We start from the raw sequence: 23,732 nt of genomic DNA, 5'->3' as shown, positions 1-23,732 counted from the left end.
CCCATGGCCCCACAGAGCCCATACCCCACAGGCCCCAGAGCCCCCCCATATGGCCCATAGAGCCCCACAGACCCCATAGGGCCCCCAGGCCCCAAAGGCCCCACGACCAAACCCCATAGGGCCCCAAGAGCCCCAAAACCCCAAGGGCCCACAGACCCCAACCCCATAGGGGCCCACAGACCCCCAAGCCCCGCCAAACCATAGGGCCCCACAGACCCCAAAGGCCCACCCATTAGGGGCCCATAGAGCCCCACAAACCCCATAGGGCACCCATTATGCCCCATAGAGCCCCACAGAACCCATAGGGCCCCACATGCCCATAGGCCCATAACCCATAGGGCCCCCCCAAAGCCCAGAGCCCCAACCCCATAGGCACAACCCAACCCAGGCCACAGAACCCATAGGGCCCCATTAGGCCCAACCCACAGCCACCATAGGGCCCCCATTATGCCCCATAAGCCCCAAGACCCCATAGGGCCACAGACCCAAACCCCATGGTCCCAAAGAGCCCAGGCCCCAGACCCCCATTATGCCCCATAGCCACAGAGTCCAAAGGGCCCCCATTAGGGGCCCACAGAGCCCAAACCCAGACCACATAGGGCCCCAATTATGCCCCATAGAGCCCAACAGACCCCATAGGGGCCCACCCAAAGGCCCCACAGACCCCCCATAGGGCCCCCATTATGCCCCATAGCCCACAGAAACCATAGGGCCCCCATTAGCCCCATAGAGCCCCAAGACCCCATAGGCCCCATTACCACCAGAGCCCACAGACCCCATAGGGCCCCACAGAGCCCAACCCCACGAGCCCAAACCCATTAGCCCACAGAGCCCCAACCATAGGCCCCACCAGCCCCAGATCCACCCTAGGGCCCCACAGAGCCCATAGGTCCCCCATTAGGCCCATAGAGCCCAACAGACCCCATAGGGCCCCCATTAAGCCCAATGAGTCCAACAGACCAGGGCCCCCATTATGCCCCATAGAGCCCAACAGACCCCACAGCCCCCATAGGGCCCCCATAATGCCCAATAGAGCCCCACAGTCCCCATAGGGCCCCAATTATGCCCAATAGAGCCCCACAGACCCAACCAAGGCCCACCATTATGCCCCATAGAGCCCCACAGACCCCATAGGGCCCCCATTATGCCCCATAGAGGCCCACAGACCCCATAGGGCCCCAATTATGACCCATATGGCCCAAAGACCCCATAGGGCCCCCATTATGCCCCATAGAGCCACACAGACCACATAGGGCCCCCATTAGGCCCCATAGAGCCCAAAGCCCCATAGGGCCCAAACCCCATAGGCCCACAGACCCCATAGGGCCCCCATTATGCCCCACAGGGCCCACAGACCCCATAGCCCATAGCCCCATAGGGCCACAGCCCCGGCCCCACAGACCCCATAGGGCCCCCAGACCCCATAGGCCCATTAGCCCATAGGCCCCACAGACCCCATAGGGCCCCCATTAAGCCCCATAGAGCCCCACAGACCCAGGGCCCCCATTATGCCCAATAGAGCCCCACAGACCCAAGGGCCCCCATTATGCCCCATAGGGCCCCACAGACCCCATGGCCCAAATTATGCCCCATAGGGCCCCACAGACCCCATAGGGCCCCAATTATGCCCCATAGGGCACAATAGGCCCCAACCCAGAGCCCACATTATGCCCCATAGAGCCCCACAGACCCAATAGGGCCCCAATTATGCCCATAGAGCCCAAAGACCCCAAGGGCCCCATAGCCCATAGGCCCCATAGCCCTACAAGCCCCACAGACCCCATAGGGCCCCCATTATGCCCATAGAGCCCCATAGACCCCATAGGACCCCCAGAATGCCCCATAGGCCCCACAGACCCTAGGGCCCCCATTATGCCCCATAGAGCCCCACAGACCCCATAGGGCCCCCACAGACCCCATAGGGCCCCACAGACCCCACAGGGCTCCCATTATGCCCCATAGAGCCCCACAGACCCCATAGGGCCCCCATTATGCCCCATAGAGCCCCACAGACCCCATAGGGCCCCCATTATGCCCCATAGAGCCCCATTATGCCCCATAGAGCCCCACAGACCCCATAGGGCCCCACAGACCCCATAGGGCCCCCATTATGCCCCATAGAGCCCCACAGACCCCATAGGGCCCCACAGACCCCATAGGGCCCCACTAGACCCCATAGGCCCCCATTATGCCCCACCAGGCCTCCATAGGCCTCCACAGCCCCCCATTAGGCCCCATAGGCCCCCGCTGCTCCCCGCAGGCCGCACTCACGCCAGCTGCCGTCCGCCCTCCGGCACAAATAGGTTTCCCCGATCTCCACCGCCACTTCCGCTTCCCGAGGCGGGGGAGGAGGCGGCGGAGGAGGAGGTGGAGGCGGGGGGGGCCCGGGCCCCGCTTCTCCCCGGGGTGGGGTTGGGATCCGCCCCGCCGCGCCGTTTTCCGCCGTTCCCGGAGGAACGGAGAGAGCCGGAGGGTCCGCCATGATGGGGGGGGCTGGGGGAGGGGAGGGGGGGGGGGGGCAAATGCGTCGCGCCGGAAGTGGCGCGTTTCAGAAGCGGAAGTGGAGTTAAAAGACGGAGTGAGGGAAGGAAGGGAGTGGTGGTTGAACCGGAAGTCGTGTGTAGTCACGTGACGCGTTGCTAGGAGACGGAGCGACTCCAGGAGGTAATGAGGCTGGACCGGAAGTCGTGTGTAGTCACGTGACGCGCTGCTAGGAGACGGAGCGACGCCAGGAAGTAATGAGGCTGGACCGGAAGTTGTGTGTAGTCACGTGATGCGTTGCTAGGAGACGGAGTGACGCCGCCTTCTGACTGAGCGCTTCGGGGAGGGCCCAGTATGGACCAGTACGGCACCAGCAGGGAGCAGTATGGCACCAGTAGGGATCAGTAGGGACCAGTATGGCACCAGTAGGGACCAGTATGGCACCAGTAAGGCACCAGTAGGGAGCAGTAGGGATCTGTAGGAACCAGTATGGCACCAGTAGGGACCAGTAGGGACCAGTATGGCACCAGTATGGCACCAGTAGGGAGCAGTAGGGACCGGTATGGACCAGTATGGCACCAGTAGGGACCAGTATGGCACCAGTATGGCACCGATAGAGACCAGTAGGTACCGGTAGGGACCAGTTTGGACCAGTAGGGACCAGTATGAACCAGTAGGGACCAGTATGGCCCCAGTATGGCACCAGTATGGCACCAGTAGGGATGAATATAGCACCAGTAGGGAGCAGTATGGACCAGTATGGCATCAGTAGGGACCAGTATGGCACCAGTATGGCACCAATTGAGACCAGTAGGTACCAGTAGGGACCAGTATGGCACCAGTAGGGACCAGTAGGCACCAGTATGGCACAAGTAGGGAACAATATGGCACCAGTATGGCACCAGTAGGGAGCAGTAGGGATCTGTAGGAACCAGTATGGCACCAGTAGGGACCAGTATGGCACCAGTAGAGCACCAATAGGGAACAGCAGGCACTGATAGAGACCAGTAGGCACCAGTATGGCACCAATAGGGACCAGTATGGCACCAGTAGGGACCAGTACGGACCAGTATGAACCAGTATGGCACCAGTATAGCACCAGTAGGGGCCAGTATGAACCAGTATGGACCAGTAGAGCACCGGTATGAACCAACAGCGAACAGTATGGCACCAGTAGGGACCAGTAGGGACCAGTATACCCCGATGACGTCACCACCGCCCGACGACGTCACGCCCCCCTCCCCCCAAACGCCTCGCTCTCGGAGTCTCCACTTTAAGCCCCACCCCCACCTCTGCGCCGCTCCACTGCGGCGGCACTTCCGCTTTCCGGCGGAAGCCCCGCTCACTCGCTTCCGGTTCCGGCTGCTGGCGGGTGAGTGAGCGGGGGGGGGGAGAAGAGCGGGGCGGCACGAAGGGCCGATAGGGGCGGTTAATTGCGGAGCGCTAATTAGCTCGGAACGGGGGAGCGACAATTAATTAAGGAGTGCGGGAGCGCCGCCCGGCTCATTAACGGCGCGGGGCTGATTAACGCATTGCATGCGCTAATCGACGTGCGGGACGCTAATTAATATGCAGGGCGCTAATTAATATGCACGGCGTTAATTAATATGCACGGTGCTAATTGCACAGCGTTGCACCCTTTGCAGTCATTGCATGGTGTTAATTGCATTGTGTGGGGCTAATTAGCACGCACGGTGCTCATTAATATGCACTGCACGGCACTCGTTGCATGGTGGTAGTTAACATGCAGGGCGCTAATTAATATGCACGGCGTTAATTGCAGGGCACGGTGTTCATTGCACTGCGTGAGACTCATTGCAGTGCCCTGCGTGCGTTGCACGATGCTAATTAATATGCACGGTGCTAATTAATATGCACGGTGCTAATTGGACAGCGCTGCTTTCACTGCGCGTTGCTAATTAACATGCACGGTTTTAATTAATATGCAAGGTGCTAATTGCACAGCGTTGCACCCATTGCAGTCATGGCGTGGTGTTAATTGCAGTGTGTGGTGCTAATTAGCATGCATTAGGTGCTCATTAATATGCGTTGCATTGCACTGCATTCGTTGCACGGTGTTAATTGCAATGTGTGTTGCTAATTAACATGCACGGTGCTAATTAACATGTACGGTGCTCATTGCAATGCATTGCATTCATTGCAGCGTGTTAATTACAACGTGTGGTGCTAATGAATATGCACGGCGCTAATTAACATGTGCAGCGCTAATTGCACAGCGTTGCATTCACTGCACAGCATTGCAGTGGTTGCACGGTGTGAATTAATTGCAACGCTAATTAATTAGCCAATTACCTAATCAACTAGCTAAGGAATTAACCAACTAACTAACCGACCAATTAGCCAATTAACGGACCAATTAACAAATTACTGCTGTTCTCTCCTTTCAGGGTGGCTCCGCTGCCCCCCGATCCCCGCCGCCCGTCCTCGTTAAGACCCTAACGAGGGAGCTCATTAACGAAACAGGTCGTTAACTAATGGAAGAGCCGGTTAATTAGTGGGTAGATGCGCCCTAATGAAGGAACTGATTAATTACTGAGTGGATGCACCTAAAGAAGGAGCTGGTTAATTACCGAAGGAAGTGGTTAATTACTGAGTGGATACACCTAACGAAGGAGTTCATTAACTAACAAAGGAGCTCATTAACTAACGAAGGAACTCATTAACTAACGAAGGAGGTGGTTAATTGCCAAAGGAGCTGGTTAATTAACAGAGGAGCTGGTTAATTACTGAAGGAGCTGGTTAATTACTGAGTGGATTCACCTAACAAAAGAGGTGGTTAATTACCGAAGGAACTTGTTAATTATCAAAGGAGCTGATTAGTTACTGAAGGAGCTGGTTAATAATTACCGAAGGAGCTGGTTAATTACCGAAGGAGGCGGTTAATTACCAAAGGAGGCGATTAATTAACAAGGGAGCTGGTCAGTTCCTTAGCAGATCCACCTAACAAAGGAGGCGATTAATTACCGAAAGAGCTGGTTAATTACCAAAGGAGCTGGTTAATTACCAAAGCAGGCGGTTAATTACCAAAGCAGGCGGTCAATTACCGAAGGAGCTGGTTAATTAACACGGGAACTAGTCAATTCCTTAGCAGATCCACCTAACAAAGGAGGCAACTAATTACCGAAGGAGACAGTTAATTACCGAAAGAGCTGGTTAATTACCGAAGGAGGCGGTTAATTACTGAAAGAGCTGGTTAATTACCGAAGGAGGCAGTTAATTACCGAAGCAGGCGGTTAATTACCGAAGGAGGCGATTAATTACCGAAGGAGGCAGTTAATTACCGAAGCAGGCGGTTAATTACCGAAGGAGGCGGTTAATTACCGAAGGAGGCGGTTAATTACCGAAGGAGGTGGTTAATTACCGAAGGAGGCGGTTGATTACCAAAGGAGGCAGTTAATTACCGAAGGAGGCGGTTAATTACCGAAGGAGCTGGTCAATTCCTTAGCAGATCCTACAAAGAAGGCGGTCAATTACCGAAGCAGGCGGTTAATTACCGAAGGAGGCGGTTAATTACCGAAGGAGCTGGTTAATTACCGAAGCAGGCGGTTAATTACCGAAGGAGGCGGTTAATTAACAAAGGAGGCGGTTAATTACCGAAGGAGGCGGTTAATTACCAAAAGGAGGCGGTTAATTACCGAAGGAGGCGGTTAATTAACAAAGGAGCTGGTCAATTCCTTAGCAGATCCTACAAAGAAGGCGGTCAATTACTGAAGCAGGCGGTTAATTACCGAAGGAGGCGGTTAATTACCGAAGGAGGCGGTTAATTACCGAAGGAGGCGGTTAATTAACAAAGGAGCTGGTCAATTCCTTAGCAGATCCTACAAAGAAGGCGGTCAATTACCGAAGCAGGCGGTTAATTACCGAAGGAGGCAGTTAATTACCGAAGCAGGAGGTTAATTACCGAAGGAGGCGGTTAATTACCGAAGGAGGCGGTTAATTACCGAAGGAGGTGGTTAATTAACAAAGGAGCTGGTCAATTCCTTAGCAGATCCTACAAAGAAGGTGGTCAATTACCGAAGCAGGCGGTTAATTACCGAAGGAGGCGGTTAATTACCGAAGGAGGTGGTTAATTACCGAAGGAGGCGGTTGATTACCAAAGGAGGCAGTTAATTACCGAAGGAGGCGGTTAATTACCGAAGGAGCTGGTCAATTCCTTAGCAGATCCTACAAAGAAGGCGGTCAATTACCGAAGCAGGCGGTTAATTACCGAAGGAGGCGGTTAATTACCGAAGGAGCTGGTTAATTACCGAAGCAGGCGGTTAATTACCGAAGGAGGCGGTTAATTACCGAAGGAGGTGGTTAATTACCGAAGGAGGTGATTAATTACCGAAGGAGGCGGTTAATTACCGAAGGAGGTGGTTAATTAACAAAGGAGCTGGTCAATTCCTTAGCAGATCCTACAAAGAAGGCGGTCAATTACCGAAGCAGGCGGTTAATTACCGAAGGAGGCGGTTAATTACCGAAGGAGGCGGTTAATTACCGAAGGAGGCGGTTAATTAACTAATTATCGCTCCATGCCCCACCCCCAGGCCCGGTTCCGCCGCCTGCGGCGCTGGGCTCGGCTGCTGGTGCTGCAGAACGGAGCGCTGTGCGATGAGCTGGCGCGCGTCGAGAGCAAATGGCTGCGAGCCAGAACCGAGCGCCGGTTCCTCCTCACCAGGCTGCTCCGACATCGGGCGGCCGCAATGCAGCCCCTGCAGAACCCCACCAGGAGGGCCAGGAGGAGGAGCGAGGGGGGTAGGAAGGGCGACGGCGGAGCCGAGGTGGGTGGGGGGCAGGAGGGAGGCTGGCAAGATGGAAGGAGCCAAGATGGACGGCAGCGAGATGGCGGGTGGCAAGATGGACGGAGCCAAGAGGGCGGGTGGCAAGACGGACGGCAACAAGATGGCCGATTGCGAGATGGCGGGTGGCAAGATGGCCGACACCAAGATGGCCGACTGCAAGATGGTAGTTGGCAGGATGGCCGACTGCAGGATGGCGGGTGGCAAGATGGACGGCGGCAAGATGGCCGACTGCAAGATGGCGGGTGGCAAGATGGCAGACAACAAGATGGCCGAATCCAAGATGGCAGGTGGCAGGATGGCCGGTACCAAGATGGTCAACTCCAAGATGGCCGACTGCAAGACGGCGGGTGGCAAGATGGTCAAATTCAAGATGGCCGTCACGAAGATGGTGGCTGGCAAGATGGCGGGCGGCAAGATGGCCGAATCCAAGATGGCCGACGGCAAGATGGCCAACAGCAAGACGGTGGCTACCAATATGGCCAAATCCAAGATGGCGGCTGGCAAGACGGCCGACAGCAACATGGCCGACTCCAAGATGGCCGACGTGAAGATGGCGGCTGGCAAGATGGCGGCCATCACGGCGGCTGGCAAGATGGCCGACTCCAAGACGGCCGACACCAAGATGGTGGCCATTTTCAAGATGGCGGCCTCCACGCTGGCGGCCATTTTCAAGATGGCAGCCGCCACGCTGGAGCTCAGCGCGACGGGTTGAGGCCAATTAACGCCCGGGAGGAATCAATTAACCGCCCCATTAACGAACCCCTCATCACCTCCCGGCCCCCCCGCCCCAGCGACGAGCCGCTCGTTAACCCCGCAGTAATTAACCCCGGGGCCGAGCCGCTAACGAACTCCCACATCCAATTAAGACCGACGCGCCCCGTTAGCGAAGCCCTCATTAACCCCGCAAACCCGAGGTCGATGACCCCCGCCGACCCCGCGGCCATTAACGAGGCGCTCGTTAGCGGCGCTAACGAGGAGGAGGATAATGAGGATAACGAGGACGACGACGAGGACGACGACGACGACGCTGCGCTGTTCCCCTATGGGGACATTTTCCTGCACAGCCCCTGACTGCAATAAAGCAAGGGTGGCTACCAAACATGGCTGATGGGCTACCAAACATGGCCGCCGGGCTACCAAACCCAAGGGTGGCTACCAAAGATGGCCACCGGGCTACCAAACCCAATGGTGGCTACCAAAACCCAAGGGTGGCTACCAAACCCCAATGGTGGCTACCAAACATGGCCGCCGGGCTACCAAACCCAAGAGTGGCTACCAAATATGGCCGCCAGGCTACCAAAACCCAATGGTGGCTACCAAACCCCAATGGTGGCTACCAAACATGGCCGCCGGGCTACCAAACCCAAGAGTGGCTACCAAAGATGGCCGCCAGGCTACCAAACCCAATGGTGGCTACCAAACCCCAATGGTGGCTACCAAACATGGCTGCCGGGCTACCAAACCCAAGGGTGGCTACCAAAGATGGCCGCCAGGCTACCAAACCCAATGGTGGCTACCAAACCCAATGGTGGCTACCAAAACCCAATGGTGGCTACCAAACCCCAATGGTGGCTACCAAACATGGCCGCCAGCCTACCAAGCCCAATGGTGGCTACCAAACCCCAATGGTGGCTACCAAACATGGCTGCCGGGCTACCAAACCCAAGGGTGGCTACCAAATATGGCCGCCAGGCTACCAAACCCAATGGTGGCTACCAAAACCCAAGGGTGGCTACCAAACCCCAATGGTGGCTACCAAACATGGCCGCCGGGCTACCAAACCCAAGGGTGGCTACCAAATATGGCCGCTGGGCTACCAAACCCAAGGGTGGCTACCAAAGATGGCCGCCGGGCTACCAAACCCAATGGTGGCTACCAAACCCCAAGGGTGGCTACCAAACATGGCCGCCAGGCTACCAAACCCAATGGTGGCCATAAAACCCCACATCTGACCCCACTTATGGGGCAGAGATCTCACCTTCTGGTTCCCAGCCCCCCACTTATGGGGCAGGATTCGCATTTATGGGGCAGTGCCCCCCCCCCCCACTCAGTCCCAGACCCCCATTTATGGGTCCCTGACCCCCACTTATGGGGCAGAAACTCCCCCCTTGTGGTTCCCAGCCCCCCACTTATGGGGCAGAAACCCCCACTTATGGGTCCCAGCCCCACACTTATGGAGTCAATCCACGCTTAGGCCACTGAAATCCACTTTAATGGAGCAGAGACCCCCACTTATGGGTCTGAGACCCACACTTATGGGTCTGTGATGCCCACTTATGGGGCGGAGACCCCCACTTATGGGGCAAGATTCACACGGGGCAGCCCCCCCCCACTTCCGGTTCCCAGCTCCCCACGTAGGGGTCTGAGGCCCCCACTTCCGGTTCCCAGCCCCCACTTCCGGTTCCCAGCTCCCCACTTAGGGGGTCTGAGACCCCCACTTCCGGTTCCCAGCCACCCACTTAGGGGGCGGAGACCAACCACTTCTTGTTCGGAATCCCTACTTCCGGTTCCCACCCCCCCCTTTCCGGTCCCCAGCCCCTCCCCCCGCTCACGTATCCCTTACCCCCCCTTCCGTTTCCCCCCCCTCCTCTCCCCCTTCAGGTTCCCGGATGTTGTGGATGACCTCGATGACCCCGGGACAGCGGCTCAGTTCCCGGATGAGCCGCTCTGCCCTTTCCCTTTGTTCTGCCTGCAGCTCCACCTGGCGGTGGGGGACCAAACGGACGCCGGAAGACAAAAGGCGGAGCCCCTCCTGCTGCAGCCGCTGCCCGACGGAGCTCAGATCCGACGGCTGGCAGAGGAACTGCGGGGGGGACAGGGGGGCAAGGGGGAATTATGGGGGGGGGGGGGCCTATAGGGGCACTTATGGGGGGGGGGGGTCCTATAGGGGCAGTATGGCATGGATATGGGGCTCATAGGAGCAGTTATGGGGGAGATGTGGGGGTCAGAGGGGGGATTATGGGGCTTATGGGGGGGTCCTATAGGGGCACTTATGGGGCGAGGGGGGTTCTATAGGGGCAGTATGGGGTGGGTATGGGGCACATAGGAGCAGTTATGGGGGAGATGTGGGGGTCAGAAGGGGGATTATGGGGTGGGGGGGTCCTATAGGGGCACTTATGGGGCTTATGGGGGCACTTATGGGGCGGGGGGGGTCCTACAAGGGCAGTATGGCGTAGGTATGGGGCTCAAAAGGGCACTTATGGGGGAGATGTGGGGGTCAGAGGGGGGATTATGGGGTGGGGGGGTCCTATAGGGGCACTTATGGGGCGAGGGAGGTTCTATAGGGGCAGTATGGGGTGGGTATGGGGCACATAGGGGCGCTTACGGGGGAGATGTAGGGGTCAGAGGGGGAATTATGGGGTGGGGGGGTCCTATAGGGGCACTTATGGGGCGGGGGAGGTCCTACAGGGGCAGTATGGGGTGGGTATGGGGCTCATAGGGGCGCTTATGGGGGAGATGTGGGGGTCAGAGGGGGGATTATGGGGTGGGGGGGGCCTATAGGGACACTTATGGGGCGGGGGGGGCATTTATGGGGCGGAGGGGGTTCTATAGGGGCAGTATGGGGTGGGTATGGGGCACATAGGGGCACTTATGGGGGAGATGTGGGGGTCAGAGGGGGAATTATGGGGTGGGGGGGGCCTATAGGGGCACTTATGGGGCGAGGGGGTTCTATAGGGGCAGTATGGGGTGGGTATGGGCCTCATAGGGGCAGTTATGGGGGAGATTTGGGGGTCAGAGGGGGGATTATGGGGTGGGGGGGTCCTATAGGGGCACTTATGGGGCTTATTGGGGTCCTATAGGGGCAGTATGGGGTGGGTATGGGGCTCATAGGGGCGCTTACAGGGGAGATGTGGGGGTCAGAGGGGGGATTATGGGGTGGGGGGGTCCTATAGGGGCACTTATGGGGCGGGGAGGTCCTATAGGGGCAGTATGGGGTGGGTATGGGGCGCATAGGGGCAGTTATGGGGGAGATTTGGGGGTCAGAGGGGGGATTATGGGACGGGGGGGTCCTATAGGGGCACTTATGGGGCTTATGGGGGCACTTATGGGGCGGGGGGGTCCTACAGGGGCAGTATGGGGTGGGTATGGGGCACATAGGGGCGCTTATGGGGGAGATGTGGGGGTCAGAGGGGGGATTATGGGACGGGGGGGTCCTATAGGGGCACTTATGGGGCTTAAAGGACACTTATGGGGCTTATAGGGGCAATTATGAGGCTTATAGGGGCACTTATGGGGGGGGGGGTCCCATAGCGGCACTGATGGGGGTTATAGGGGCACTTATGGGGCAGATGTGGGGGTCAGAGGAGGAATTATGGGGTAATATTAGGGGACTTATGGGGCAATGGGGTTTTATAGGGTCACTTATGGGATCAGTGGGGTCCTATAGGGGACTTATGGGGCATTGGGGTTCTATAGGGTCACTTATGGGATCAGTGGGGTCTTATAGGGGACTTAGGGGGCAATGGGGTTCCTATAGGGTTCTTTATGGGATCAGTGGGGTCCTGTAGGGTCACTTATGGGATCGGGGGGGTTCTTATAAGGGCACTTATGGGGTAATGGGCTTCTATAGGGTCACTTATGGGATCAGTGGGATCCTATAGGGCACTTATGAGGCAATGGGCTTCTATAGGGTCACTTATGGGATCAGTGGGGTCCTATAGGGGCACTTATGAGGCAATGAGCTTCTATAGGGTCACTTATGGGATCAGTGGGGTTCTATAGGAGACTTAAGGGATCAGGGGGGTCCTATAGGGGACTTAAGGGGTAATGGGGTTTCTATAGGGTTCCTTATGGGATCAGTGGGGTCCTGTAGGGTCACTTATGGGATCGGGGGGGTTCTTATAAGGGCACTTATGGGGTAATGGGCTTCTATAGCGTCACTTATGGGGTCAGTGGGGTCCTATAGGGACACTTAGGGGGTAATGGGCTTCTGTAGGGTCACTTATGGGATCAGTGGGGTCCTATAGGGCACTTATGAGGCAATGGGCTTCTATAGGGTCATTTATGGGATCAGTGGGGTTCTATAGGAGACTTAAGGGATCAGGGGGGTCCTGTAGGGTCACTTACGGGATCGGGGGGGTTCTTATAGGGTCACTTATGGGATCAGTGGGGTCCTATAGGGACACTTAGGGGGTAATGGGCTTCTGTAGGGTCACTTATGGGATCAGGGGGTCCTGTAGGGAACTTAGGGGACTTATGGGGTTTCTATAGGGTTCCTTATGGGATCAGTGGGATCCTATAGGGCACTTATGAGGCAATGGGCTTCTATAGGGTCATTTATGGGATCAGTGGGGTTCTATAGGAGACTTAAGGGATCAGGGGGGTCCTATAGGGGACTTAAAGGGCAATGGGGTTTCTATACGGTTCCTTATGGGATCAGTGGGGTCCTGTAGGGTCACTTATGGGATCGGGGGGTTCTTATAGGGTCACTTATGGGATCAGTGGGGTCCTATAGGGCACTTATGAGGCAATGGGCTTCTATAGGGTCACTTATGGGATCAGTGGGGTTCTATAGGAGACTTAAGGGATCAGGGGGGTCCTATAGGGGACTTTGGAGGCAGTGGGGTTCCTATGGGGTTCCTTATGGGATCAGTGGGGTCCTATAGGAGACTTATGGGATCAGTGGGGTCCTATAGGAGCACTTATGGGGTCAGTGGGGTCCTATAGGGACACTTAGGGGGTAATGGGCTTCTGTAGGGTCACTTATGGGATCAGGGCGGTCCTGTAGGGAACTTAGGGGACTTACGGGGTTTCTATAGGGTTCCTTATGGGATCTGGGGGGACCTATAGAGGACTTACGGGATCAGTGGGGTCCTGTAGGGGACTTAGGAGGTAATGGGGTTTCTATAGGGTTCCTTATGGGATCAGTGGGGTCCTATAGGGTCACTTACGGGATCGGGGGGGTCCTATAGGGTCACTTACGGGATCGGGGGGGTTCTTATAGGGTCACTTATGGGATCAGTGGGGTCCTATAGGGGCACTTACGGGGCAATGGGCCTCTGTAGGGTCACTTATGGGATCGGGGGGGTTCTATAGGAGACTTAAGGGATCAGGGGGGTCCTATAGGGGACTTAGGAGGCAGTGGGGTTCCTATGGGGTTCCTTATGGGATCCGGGGGGTCCTATAGGAGACTTATGGGATCAGTGGGGTCCTATAGGAGCACTTATGGGATCAGTGGGGTCCTATAGGGGGCACTTAGGGGTAATGGGCTTCTGTAGGGTCACTTATGGGATCAGTGGGGTTCTATAGGAGACTTAAGTGATCAGGGGGGTCCTATAGGGGACTTAAGGGGCAATGGGGTTTCTATAGGGTTCTTTATGGGATCAGTGGGGTCCTGTAGGGTCACTTACGGGATCGGGGGGGTTCTTATAGGGTCACTTATGGGATCAGTGGGGTCCTATAGGGGCACTTACGGGGCAATGGGCCTCTGTAGGGTCACTTATGGGATCAGGGGGTCCTGTAGGGAACTTAGGGGACTTATGGGGCTTCTATAGGGTCACTTATGGGATCAGTGGGGTACTATAGGGGCACTTATGAGGCAATGGGCTTCTATAGGGTCATTTATGGGATCAGTGGGGTTCTATAGGAGACTTAAGGGATCAGGGGGGTCCTATAGGGGACTTAAAGGGCAATGGGGTTTCTATAGGGTTCCTTATGGGATCAGTGGGGTCCTGTAGGGTCACTTATGGGATCGGGGGGGTTCTATAGGAGACTTAAGGGATCAGGGGGGTCCTATAGGGGACTTAAGGGGTAATGGGGTTTCTATGGGGTTCCTTATGGGGCCCTACAGGGGCTTTGCGGGGCAGTAGGTTTCTACAGGGTCACTTATGGGATCGGGGGGTGGTTCTTATAGGGTCAGACCTCCAGCCCCCCATCCCCGTCCTTTCGCTGCGGATCCAGGCTGACGTCTTCGGCCCCGGCTGCGATGGCGACTTTTAGGGCGGCTTCCAAATCTATGGGGCCGGCGGCGGCGCGGATCCAACCCCGCTCCTTAAAGGAACCGCCAGGAACCTCCGACACCGCGGCCCTAAAATGGGGGGCACGGGAATTAGGGGGGGGGGAGGGGGGAGGAGGGGGGGCTCTATGGGGCTCTATGGGTCCCTATGGGTCTCTATGGGGCTCTATGGGGTCTCTATGGGGCTCTATGGGGCTCTATGGGTCTCTATGGGTCTCTATGGGGTCTCTATGTGGCTCTATGGGGCTCTATGGGCTCTATGGGTCTCTATGGGGCTCTATGGGGTCTCTATGTGTCTATGGGCTCTATGGGGCTCTATGGGTCCCTATGGTCCCTATGGGTCCTATGGGTCTCTATGGGGTCATGGGGCTCTATGGGTCCCTATGGGTCCCTATGGGTCTCTATGGGGTCTCTGTGGGGCTCTATGGGTCCCTATGGGTCTCTATGGGTCTCTATGGGTCTCTATGGGTCTCTATGGGTCCCTATGGGTCTCTATGGTCTCTATGGGTCTCTATGGGGTCTCTATGGGGCTCTATGAGGTCTCTATGGGTCTCTATGAGGCTCTATGGGTCTCTATGGGTCTCTATGGGGTCTCTATGAGGCTCTATGAGGTCTCTATGGGTTCCTATGGGTCTCTATGGGGTTTCTATGGGTCTCTATGGGTCGCTATGGGGCTCTATGGGGTCTCTATAGGGCCTTATGAGTCTCTATGGGTTCCTATGGGTTGCTACGGATCCCTATGGCCCTCTATGGGTCTCTATGGGATCTCTATGGGGTCTCTATGGGGTCTCTGTGGGGTCCTATGGGGTCTCTATGGGTCTCTATGGGTCTCTATGGGTCGCTATGGGGTCTCTATGGGTCTCTATGGGTCCCTATGGGTCTCTATGGTCTCTATGGGTCTCTATGGGGTCTCTGTGGGGCTCTATGGTCTCTATGGGGCTCTATGGGGTCTCTATGGGTCTCTATGGGTCTCTATGGGGTCTCTATGGGGTCTCTGTGGGGTCCTATGGGGTCTCTATGGGTCTCTATGGGTCTCTATGGGTCGCTATGGGGTCTCTATGGGTCTCTATGGGTCCCTATGGGTCTCTATGGTCTCTATGGGTCTCTATGGGGTCTCTGTGGGGCTCTATGGTCTCTATGGGGCTCTATGGGGTCTCTATGGGTCTCTATGGGTCTCTATGGGTCTCTATGGGTCTCTATGGGGCTCTATGGGGTCTCTATGGGTCCCTATGGGTCTCTATGGGGCTCTATGGGTCTCTATGGGTCTCTATGGGGCTCTATGGGGCTCTATGGGGTCTCTATGGGGCTCTATGGGTCTCTATGGGTCCCTATGGGTCTCTATGATCTCTATGGCGTCTCTATGGGTGTCTATGGGTCTCTATGGGGTCTCTATGGGTCTCTATGTGGCTCTATGGGGGCTCTATGGGGCTCTATGGGTCCCTATGGGTCTCTATGGGGTCTCTATGGGGTCTCTATGGGGTCTCTATGGGTCTCTATGGGTCTCTATGGGTCTCTATGTGGCTCTATGGGGCTCTATGGGGTCTCTATGGGTCTCTATGGGGCTCTATGGGTTCCTATGGGTCTCTATGAGGCTCTATGGGGTCTCTGTGTGGCTCTATGGGGCTCTATGGGGTCTCTATGGGTCCCTATGGGGCTCTATGGGTCTCTATGGGGCCTATGGGCCTCTATGGGTCTCTATAGGGCTCTATGGGTCTCTATGATCTCTATGGCGTCTCTATGGGTCTCTATGGGTCTCTATGGGTCTGTATGGGTCTCTATGGGTCTCTATGGGTCCCTATGGGTCTCTATGGGTCTCTATGGGTCTCTATGGGGTCTCTATGGGTCCCTATGGGGTCTCTATGGGGGGCCCTATGGGGTCTCTATGGGGCTCTATGGGTCTCTATGGGTCTGTATGGGTCTCTATGGGTCTCTATGGGTCTCTATGGGTCTCTATGGGGTCTCTATGGGTCCCTATGGGTCTCTATGAGGCTCTATGGGTCTCTATGGGTCTCTATGGGTCTCTATGGGGCTCTATGGGGTCTCTATGTGGCTCTATGGGTCTCTATGGGTCTCTATGGGGCTCTATGGGTCTCTATGGGGTCCCTATGGGTCCCTATGGGTCCCTATGGGTCGCTATGGGTCCCTATGGGTTGCTATGGGTCTCTATGGGTTGCTATGGGTCCCTATAGGGTCGCTATGGGTCACTATGGGTCTCTATGGGTCTCTATGGGTCTCTATGGGTCTCTATGGGGCCCTCTGGGTCTCTATGGGGTCTCTATGGGTCTTTATGGGTCTCTATGGGGCTCTATGGGTCCCTATAGGGTTGCTATGGGTCCCTATGGGTTGCTATGGGGTCCCTATGGGTCTCTATGGGGCCCTATGGGTCGCTATGGGTTGCTATGGGTCCCTATGGGGTCTCTATGGGTCGCTATGGGGTCTCTATGGGTCCCTATGGGTCTCTATGGGTCCCTATGGGTCCCTATGGGTTCCTATGGGTCGCTATGGGGTCTCTATGGGTCCCTATGGGTCTCTATGGGTCCCTATGGGTCCCTATGGGTTCCTATGGGTCGCTATGGGGTCTCTATGGGTCTCTATGGGTCTCTATGGGTCCCTATGGGTCGCTATGGGTCCCTATGGGTCGCTATGGGTCGCTATGGGGTCTCTATGGGTCCCTATGGGTCTCTATGGGTTCCTATGGGTCCCTATGAGTCGCTATGGGTCCCTATGGGTCGCTATGGAGTCCCTATGGGTTGATATGGGTCCCTATGGGTCTCTATGGGTCTCTATGGGTCTCTATGGGTCCCTATGGGTCCCTATGGGTCGCTATGGGTCCCTATGGGGTCGCTATGGGTCCCTATGGGTCCCTATGGGGTCGCTATGGGTCGCTATGGGTCCCTATAGGGTCGCTATGGGTCGCTATGGGGTCAGTTCCCACCCGCCCCGTGCCAGCAGCCCCTTTATGCTGCCATGCTCTGCCTTCCTCCCGTCGCTGACGATGACGATGGAGGAACCGCCTGGACCCCGAACTGCCAGCAGCCGCTCCGACACCAAGGCTCTGCCCTATAGGGAGAGATGGGGGGCAGCCCCATAAGTTGGGGGGCTCACACTGCCCCATAGATTTCCCCTATAGGAGATCCATGGGGTTATGGGGCAGCCCAGTAAGTTGGGGGGCTCACACCGCCCCATAGATTTCCCCTATATGGGGATCCATGGGGTTATGGGGCAGCCCCATAAGTTGGGGGGCTCACACTGCCCCATAGATTTCCCCTATATGGGGATCCATGGGGTTATGGGGCAGCCCCATAAGTTGGGGGGCTCACACTGCCCCATAGATTTCCCCTATATGGGGATCCATGGGGTTATGGGGCAGCCCCATAAGTTGGGGGGCTCACACCGCCCCATAGATTTCCCCTATATGGGGATCCATGGGGTTATGGGGCAGCCCCATAAGTTGGGGGGCTCACGCTGCCCCATAGATTTCCCCTATATGGGGATCCATGGGGTTATGGGGCAGCCCCGTAAGTTGGGGGGCTCACGCAGCCCCATAGATTTCCCCTATATGGGATCCAAGGGGTTATGGGGCAGCCCCATAAGTTGGGGGGCTCACGCTGCCCCATAGATTTTCCCTATATGGGGATCCATGGGGTTATGGGGCAGCCCCGTAAGTTGGGGGGCTCACACCGCCCCATAAATTTTCCCTATATGGGGATCCATGGGGTTATGGGGCAGCCCCATAAGTTGGGGGGCTCACACCGCCCCATAGATTTCCCCTATATGGGGATCCATGGGGTTATGGGGCAGCCCCATAAGTTGGGGGGCTCACGCTGCCCCATAGATTTCCCCTATATGGGGATCCATGGGGTTATGGGGCAGCCCCATAAGTTGGGGGGCTCACGCAGCCCCATAGATTTCCCCTATATGGGGATCCAAGGGGTTATGGGGCAGCCCCATAAGTTGGGGGGCTCACGCTGCCCCATAGATTTTCCCTATATGGGGATCCATGGGGTTATGGGGCAGCCCCGTAAGTTGGGGGGCTCACACCGCCCCATAAATTTCCCCTATATGGGGATCCATGGGGTTATGGGGCAGCCCCATGAGTTGGGGGGCTCACACCGCCCCATAGATTTCCCCTATATGGGGATCCATGGGGTTATGGGGCAGCCCCATAAGTTGGGGGGCTCACGCTGCCCCATAGATTTCCCCTATATGGGGATCCATGGGGCAGCCCCGTAAGTTGTGGGGCTCACACTGCCCCATAGATTTCCCCTATAGGGGATCCATGGGGTTATGGGGCAGCCCCATAAGTTGTGGGGCTCAAGCTGCCCCATAAATTTCCCCTATATGGGGATCCATGGGGTTATGGGGCAGCCCCGTAAGTTGAGGGGCTCACACTGCCCCATAGATTTCCCCTATAGGAGATCCATGGGGTTATGGGGCAGCCCCGTAAGTTGGGGGGCTCACGCCGCCCCACAGATTTCCCCTATATGGGGATCCATGGGGTTATGGGGCAGCCCCATAAGTTGAGGGGCTCACACTGCCCCATAGATTTCCCCTATAGGAGATCCATGGGGTTATGGGGCAGCCCCGTAAGTTGGGGGGCTCAAATCGCCCCATAAATTTCCCCTATATGGGGATCTATGGGGCAGCCCCGTAAGTTGTGGGGCTCACACCGCCCCAAGATTTCTCCTATAGGGGATCCATGGGGTTATGGGGCAGCCCCATAAGTTGGGGGGCTCAAACTGCCCCATAAATTTCCCCTATATGGGGATCCATGGGGTTATGGGGCAGCCCCGTAAGTTGGGGGCTCACCGCCACCCATAGATTTCCCCTATATGGGGATCCATGGGGTTATGGGGCAGCCCCGTGAGTTGTGGGGCTCACACCGCCCCATAGATTTCCCCTATTGGGGATCCATGGGGTTATGGGGCAGCCCCGTAAGTTGGGGGGCTCAAGCTGCCCCATAGATTTCCCCTATATGGGGATCCATGGGGTTATGGGGCAGCCCCGTAAGTTGGGGGGCTCAAGCTGCCCCATAGATTTCCCCTATATGGGGATCCATGGGGTTATGGGGCAGCCCCGTAAGTTGGGGGGCTCAAGTTGCCCCATAAATTTCCCCTATAGGGGATCCATGGGGTTATGGGGCAGCCCTATAAGTTGGGGGGCTCACGCAGCCCCATAGATTTCCCCTACATGGGGATCCATGGAGTTATGGGGCAGCCTCGTAAGTTGGGGGGCTCATGCCGCCCCATAGATTTCCCCTATATTGGGATCCATGGGGTTATGGGGCAGCCCTATAAGTTGTGGGGCTCACGCTGCCCCATAGATTTCTCCTATATAGGGATCTATGGGGCTATGGGGCAGCCCCATAAGCTGTGGGGCTCACGCAGCCCCACGTGGACTTATAGGGGGAATCTATGGGGCCGCCCCATAAGTTGTGGGGCTGACACATCCACATGTGGCCCTATAGGAGGAGTCAGCCCCATAACCCCATATAATCTCCTATAAGAAATATCTATGGGGCCGCCCCATAAGTTGTGGGGCTCACATGTGTCCCTATGAGGGAAATCTGTGGGGTAGCCCCATAAGTTGTGGGGCTGACACGTGGCCCTATATGGGATGTCTATGGGGCTGCCCCATAAGTTGTGGGGCTTACGCAGCCCCATGTGGCCCTATAGGGGGAATCTATGGGGCTGCCCCAGAAGTTGTGGGGCTCACGCAGCCCCACGTGGCCCTATAGGGGGAATCTATGGGGCAGCCCCATAAGTTGTGGGGTTCACGCAGCCCCACGTGGCCCTATAAGGGGAATCTATGGGGCAGCCCCATAAGTTGTGGGGCTCACACATCCACATGTGGCCCTATAGGAGGAATCAGCCCCATCACCCCATATAATCTCCTATAGGAAACATCTGTGGGGCCGCCCCACAAGTTGCGGGGCTGATAGGTGGCCCTATAAGGGATGTCTATGGGGCTGCCCCATAAGTTGTGGGGCTCACGTAGCCCCACGTGGCCCTATAAGGGGAATCCATAGGGCCACCCCACAAGTTGTGGGGCTGACACATGGCCATATATGGGATGTCTATGGGGCTGCCCCATAAGTTGTGGGCCTCACGCAGCCCCATGTGGCCCTATAGGGGGAATCTATGGGGCTGCCCCAGAAGTTGTGGGGCTCACGCAGCCCCACTGGCCCTATAGGGGGAATCCATGGGGCCAACCCAGAAGTTGTGGGGCTGACACGTGGCCCTATATGGGATGTCTATGGGGCTGCCCCATAAGTTGTGGGGCTTACGCAGCCCCATGTGGCCCTATAGGGGGAATCTATGGGGCTGCCCCATAAGTTGTGGGGCTTACGCAGCCCCATGTGGCCCTATAGGGGGAATCTATGGGGCTGCCCCAGAAGTTGTGGGGCTCACGCAGCCCCACTGGCCCTATGTGGGATATCTATGGGGCCGCCCCATAAGTTGTGGGGCTCACACATCCACATGTGGCCCTATAGAAGAAATCAGCCCCATCACCCCATATAATCTCCTATAGGAAACATCTGTGGGGCCGCCCCACAAGTTGCGGGGCTGATAGGTGGCCCTATAAGGGATGTCTATGGGGCTGCCCCATAAGTTGTGGGGCTGACACGTGGCTCTATATGGGAAATCTGTGGGGCTTCCCCATAAGTTGTGGGGCTGACACATGGCCCTATGTGGGATATCTATGGGGCAGCCCCATAAGTTGTGGGGCTCACACATCCACACGTGGCCCTATAGGAGGAATCAGCCCCATCACCCCATATAATCTCCTATAGGAAACATCTGTGGGGCCGCCCCACAAGTTGCGGGGCTGATAGGTGGCCCTATAAGGGATGTCTATGGGGCAGCCCCATAAGTTGTGGGTTCACGCAGCCCCACGTGGCCCTATAAGGGGAATCTATGGGGCCGCCCCATAAGTTGTGGGGCTCACACATCCACACGTGGCCCTATAGGAGGAATCAGCCCCATCACCCCATATAATCTCCTATAGGAAACATCTGTGGGGCCGCCCCACAAGTTGTGGGGCTGATAGGTGGCCCTATATGGGATGTCTATGGGGCAGCCCCATAAGTTGTGGGGCTCACGCAGCCCCACGTGGCCCTATAAGGGGAATCCATGGGGCCACCCCATAAGTTGTGGGGCTGACACGTGGCCCTATATGGGATGTCTATGGGGCTGCCCCATAAGCTGTGGGCCTCACGCAGCCCCATGTGGCCCTATAGGGGGAATCTATGGGGCTGCCCCATAAGTTGTGGGGCTCACGCAGCCCCACGTGGACTTATAGGGGGAATCTATGGGGCCGCCCCATAAGTTGTGGGGCTGACACATCCACATGTGGCCCTATAGGAGGAGTCAGCCCCATAACCCCATATAATCTCCTATAAGAAATATCTATGGGGCCGCCCCATAAGTTGGGGGGCTCACATGTGTCCCTATGAGGGAAATCTGTGGGGCAGCCCCATAAGTTGTGGGGCTGACACGTGGCCCTATATGGGAAATCTGTGGGGCTTCCTCATAAGTTGTGGGGCTGACACGTGGCCCTATATGGGATGTCTATGGGGCTGCCCCATAAGTTGTGGGGCTTATGCAGCCCCATGTGGCCCTATAGGGGGAATCTATGGGGCTGCCCCAGAAGTTGTGGGGCTGACACATGGCCCTATATGGGATGTCTATGGGGCTGCCCCATAAGTTGTGGGGCTTACGCAGCCCCATGTGGCCCTATAGGGGGAATCTATGGGGCTGCCCCAGAAGTTGTGGGGCTCACGCAGCCCCACGTGGCCCTATAGGGGGAATCTATGGGGCAGCCCCATAAGTTGTGGGGTTCATGCAGCCCCACGTGGCCCTATAAGGGGAATCTATGGGGCAGCCCCATAAGTTGTGGGGCTCACACATCCACACGTGGCCCTATAGGAGGAGTCAGCCCCATAACCCCATATAATCTCCTATAGGAAACATCTGTGGGGCCGCCCCACAAGTTGCGGGGCTGATAGGTGGCCCTATAAGGGATGTCTATGGGGCAGCCCCATAAGTTGTGGGGTTCATGCAGCCCCACGTGGCCCTATAAGGGAATCCATGGGGCCACCCCATAAGTTGTGGGGCTGACACATGGCCCTATATGGGATGTCTATGGGGCTGCCCCATAAGTTGTGGGCCTCACGCAGCCCCATGTGGCCCTATAGGGGGAATCTATGGGGCTGCCCCAGAAGTTGTGGGGCTCACGCAGCCCCATGTGGCCCTATAGGGGGAATCTATGGGGCTGCCCCAGAAGTTGTGGGGCTCACGCAGCCCCACTGGCCCTATAGGGGGAATCTATGGGGCAGCCCCATAAGTTGTGGGGCTCACGTAGTGCCATGTGGCCCTATAAGAGAAATCAGCCCCATAACCCCATATAATCTTCTATAGGAAACATCTGTGGGCCACCCCACAAGTTGTGGGGCTGACACGTGGCCCTATATGGGATGTCTATGGGGCTGCCCCATAAGTTGTGGGGCTCACGCAGCCCCACGTGGCCCTATAAGGGGAATCCATGGGGCCACCCCACAAGTTGTGGGGCTGACACATGGCCCTATATGGGATGTCTATGGGGCTGCCCCATAAGTTGTGGGCCTCACGCAGCCCCATGTGGCCCTATAGGGGAATCTATGGGGCTGCCCCATAAGTTGTGGGGCTCACGCAGCCCACTGGCCCTATAAGGGGAATCTATGGGGCAGCCCCATAAGTTGTGGGGCTGACACGTGGCTCTATATGGGAAATCTGTGGGGCTTCCCCATAAGTTGTGGGGCTGACACATGGCCCTATATGGGATATCTATGGGGCTGCCCCATAAGTTGTGGGTCTCACGCAGCCCCATGTGGCCCTATAGGGGGAATCTATGGGGCCGCCCCAGAAGTTGTGGGTCTCACGCAGCCCCACTGGCCCTATAGGGGGAATCTATGGGGCCGCCCCATAAGTTGTGGGGCTCACACATCCACACGTGGCCCTATAGGAGGAATCAGCCCCATCACCCCATATAATCTCCTATAGGAAACATCTGTGGGGCCGCCCCACAAGTTGCGGGGCTGATAGGTGGCCCTATAAGGGATGTCTATGGGGCAGCCCCATAAGTTGTGGGGCTGGGGGCGGCTCTCACCGCAGCGCCGATGGCGGCCATGATGGAGGCTTTGGGGATGTTGTTGGCCCTGCATTGAGCCACAGCCTGAGCCAGCGCCGCGTTCACCGCAGGGTCCGGACCCCAGCTGTGGGGCACAGGGGGCTGTGGGGCGGGGGGGGGGGTGGGGCGGGGGGAAGTGGGGGGTGGAGTGTGGTGGGGGGGTGGTGGATAGGGTGGTGGGGTGGGGGGTTGGGAAGATGGGTGGGGGGGGTGGGGGGGGGGTGGGGGGAGATGTTGGGGCAGGGGTGGGTGGGTGTGGGAGTGGGGTTGGGGGGGTGGGGTGGTGGGGGGTGGGGGTGTGTGGGGGGGGTGGGGGGGTGTGG

General features: G+C 57.0%; 3 protein-coding genes across 6 annotated transcripts in view; 1 reads left to right on the top strand and 2 right to left on the bottom strand.

The window, feature by feature from the left end:
• Nucleotides 1-2,520, bottom strand: part of KAT8 (lysine acetyltransferase 8) — a 31,466-nt gene extending 28,946 nt beyond the window's left edge. For all 3 annotated transcript variants that reach the window (XR_014880800.1, XR_014880799.1, XM_085215250.1), the window contains exon 1: nt 2,272-2,520. Coding sequence is in view for 1 of the 3 variants with exons in the window: in XM_085215250.1 (XP_085071376.1) it covers nt 2,272-2,482 (211 nt within the window). In the remaining 2 variants the exon portion in view is untranslated. The remainder of the gene's footprint in view (nt 1-2,271) is intronic.
• Nucleotides 2,521-3,807: 1,287 nt separating this feature from the next.
• On the top strand, nt 3,808-8,385 carry LOC146541945 (uncharacterized). Of its 2 annotated transcripts, XM_085215252.1 has the most exons (3): nt 3,808-3,853; nt 4,890-6,950; nt 6,991-8,385. In XM_085215252.1, exon 3 carries the CDS (start codon nt 7,017-7,019, stop codon nt 8,355-8,357), a length of 1,341 nt encoding a protein of 446 aa, XP_085071378.1. In that variant the 5' UTR covers nt 3,808-3,853; nt 4,890-6,950; nt 6,991-7,016; the 3' UTR covers nt 8,358-8,385. The 2 variants fall into 2 exon arrangements, with proteins under 2 accessions (XP_085071378.1, XP_085071379.1); XM_085215253.1 differs by having other exon boundaries at nt 4,890-8,149.
• A 1,091-nt stretch (nt 8,386-9,476) lies between these two features.
• TACO1 (translational activator of cytochrome c oxidase I) overlaps nt 9,477-23,732 on the bottom strand; it is a 26,419-nt gene continuing 12,163 nt past the window's right edge. The window contains exons 3-6 of the mRNA XM_085215256.1: nt 23,389-23,511; nt 17,177-17,301; nt 14,148-14,313; nt 9,477-10,089 (exon numbers count right to left, since the gene is read on the bottom strand). Coding sequence (XP_085071382.1) covers nt 9,835-10,089; nt 14,148-14,313; nt 17,177-17,301; nt 23,389-23,511 — 669 coding nt within the window. The 3' untranslated portion in view covers nt 9,477-9,834. The remainder of the gene's footprint in view (nt 10,090-14,147; nt 14,314-17,176; nt 17,302-23,388; nt 23,512-23,732) is intronic.

Source organism: Meleagris gallopavo, unplaced genomic scaffold (genome assembly GCF_905368555.1).
Source record: "Meleagris gallopavo unplaced genomic scaffold, MGAL_WU_HG_1.1 scaffold_12, whole genome shotgun sequence".
Lineage (NCBI taxonomy): Eukaryota > Metazoa > Chordata > Aves > Galliformes > Phasianidae > Meleagris > Meleagris gallopavo.
The sequence above is the reverse complement of the archived record's forward strand: the minus strand, read 5'-3'. Positions and strand labels throughout refer to the sequence as shown.

Bases quoted from the DNA above. Each gene is read 5' to 3' on its own strand.
- LOC146541945 (XM_085215252.1), top strand. From the start codon at position 7,017: ATGCCCCACCCCCAGGCCCGGTTCCGCCGCCTGCGGCGCTGGGCTCGG.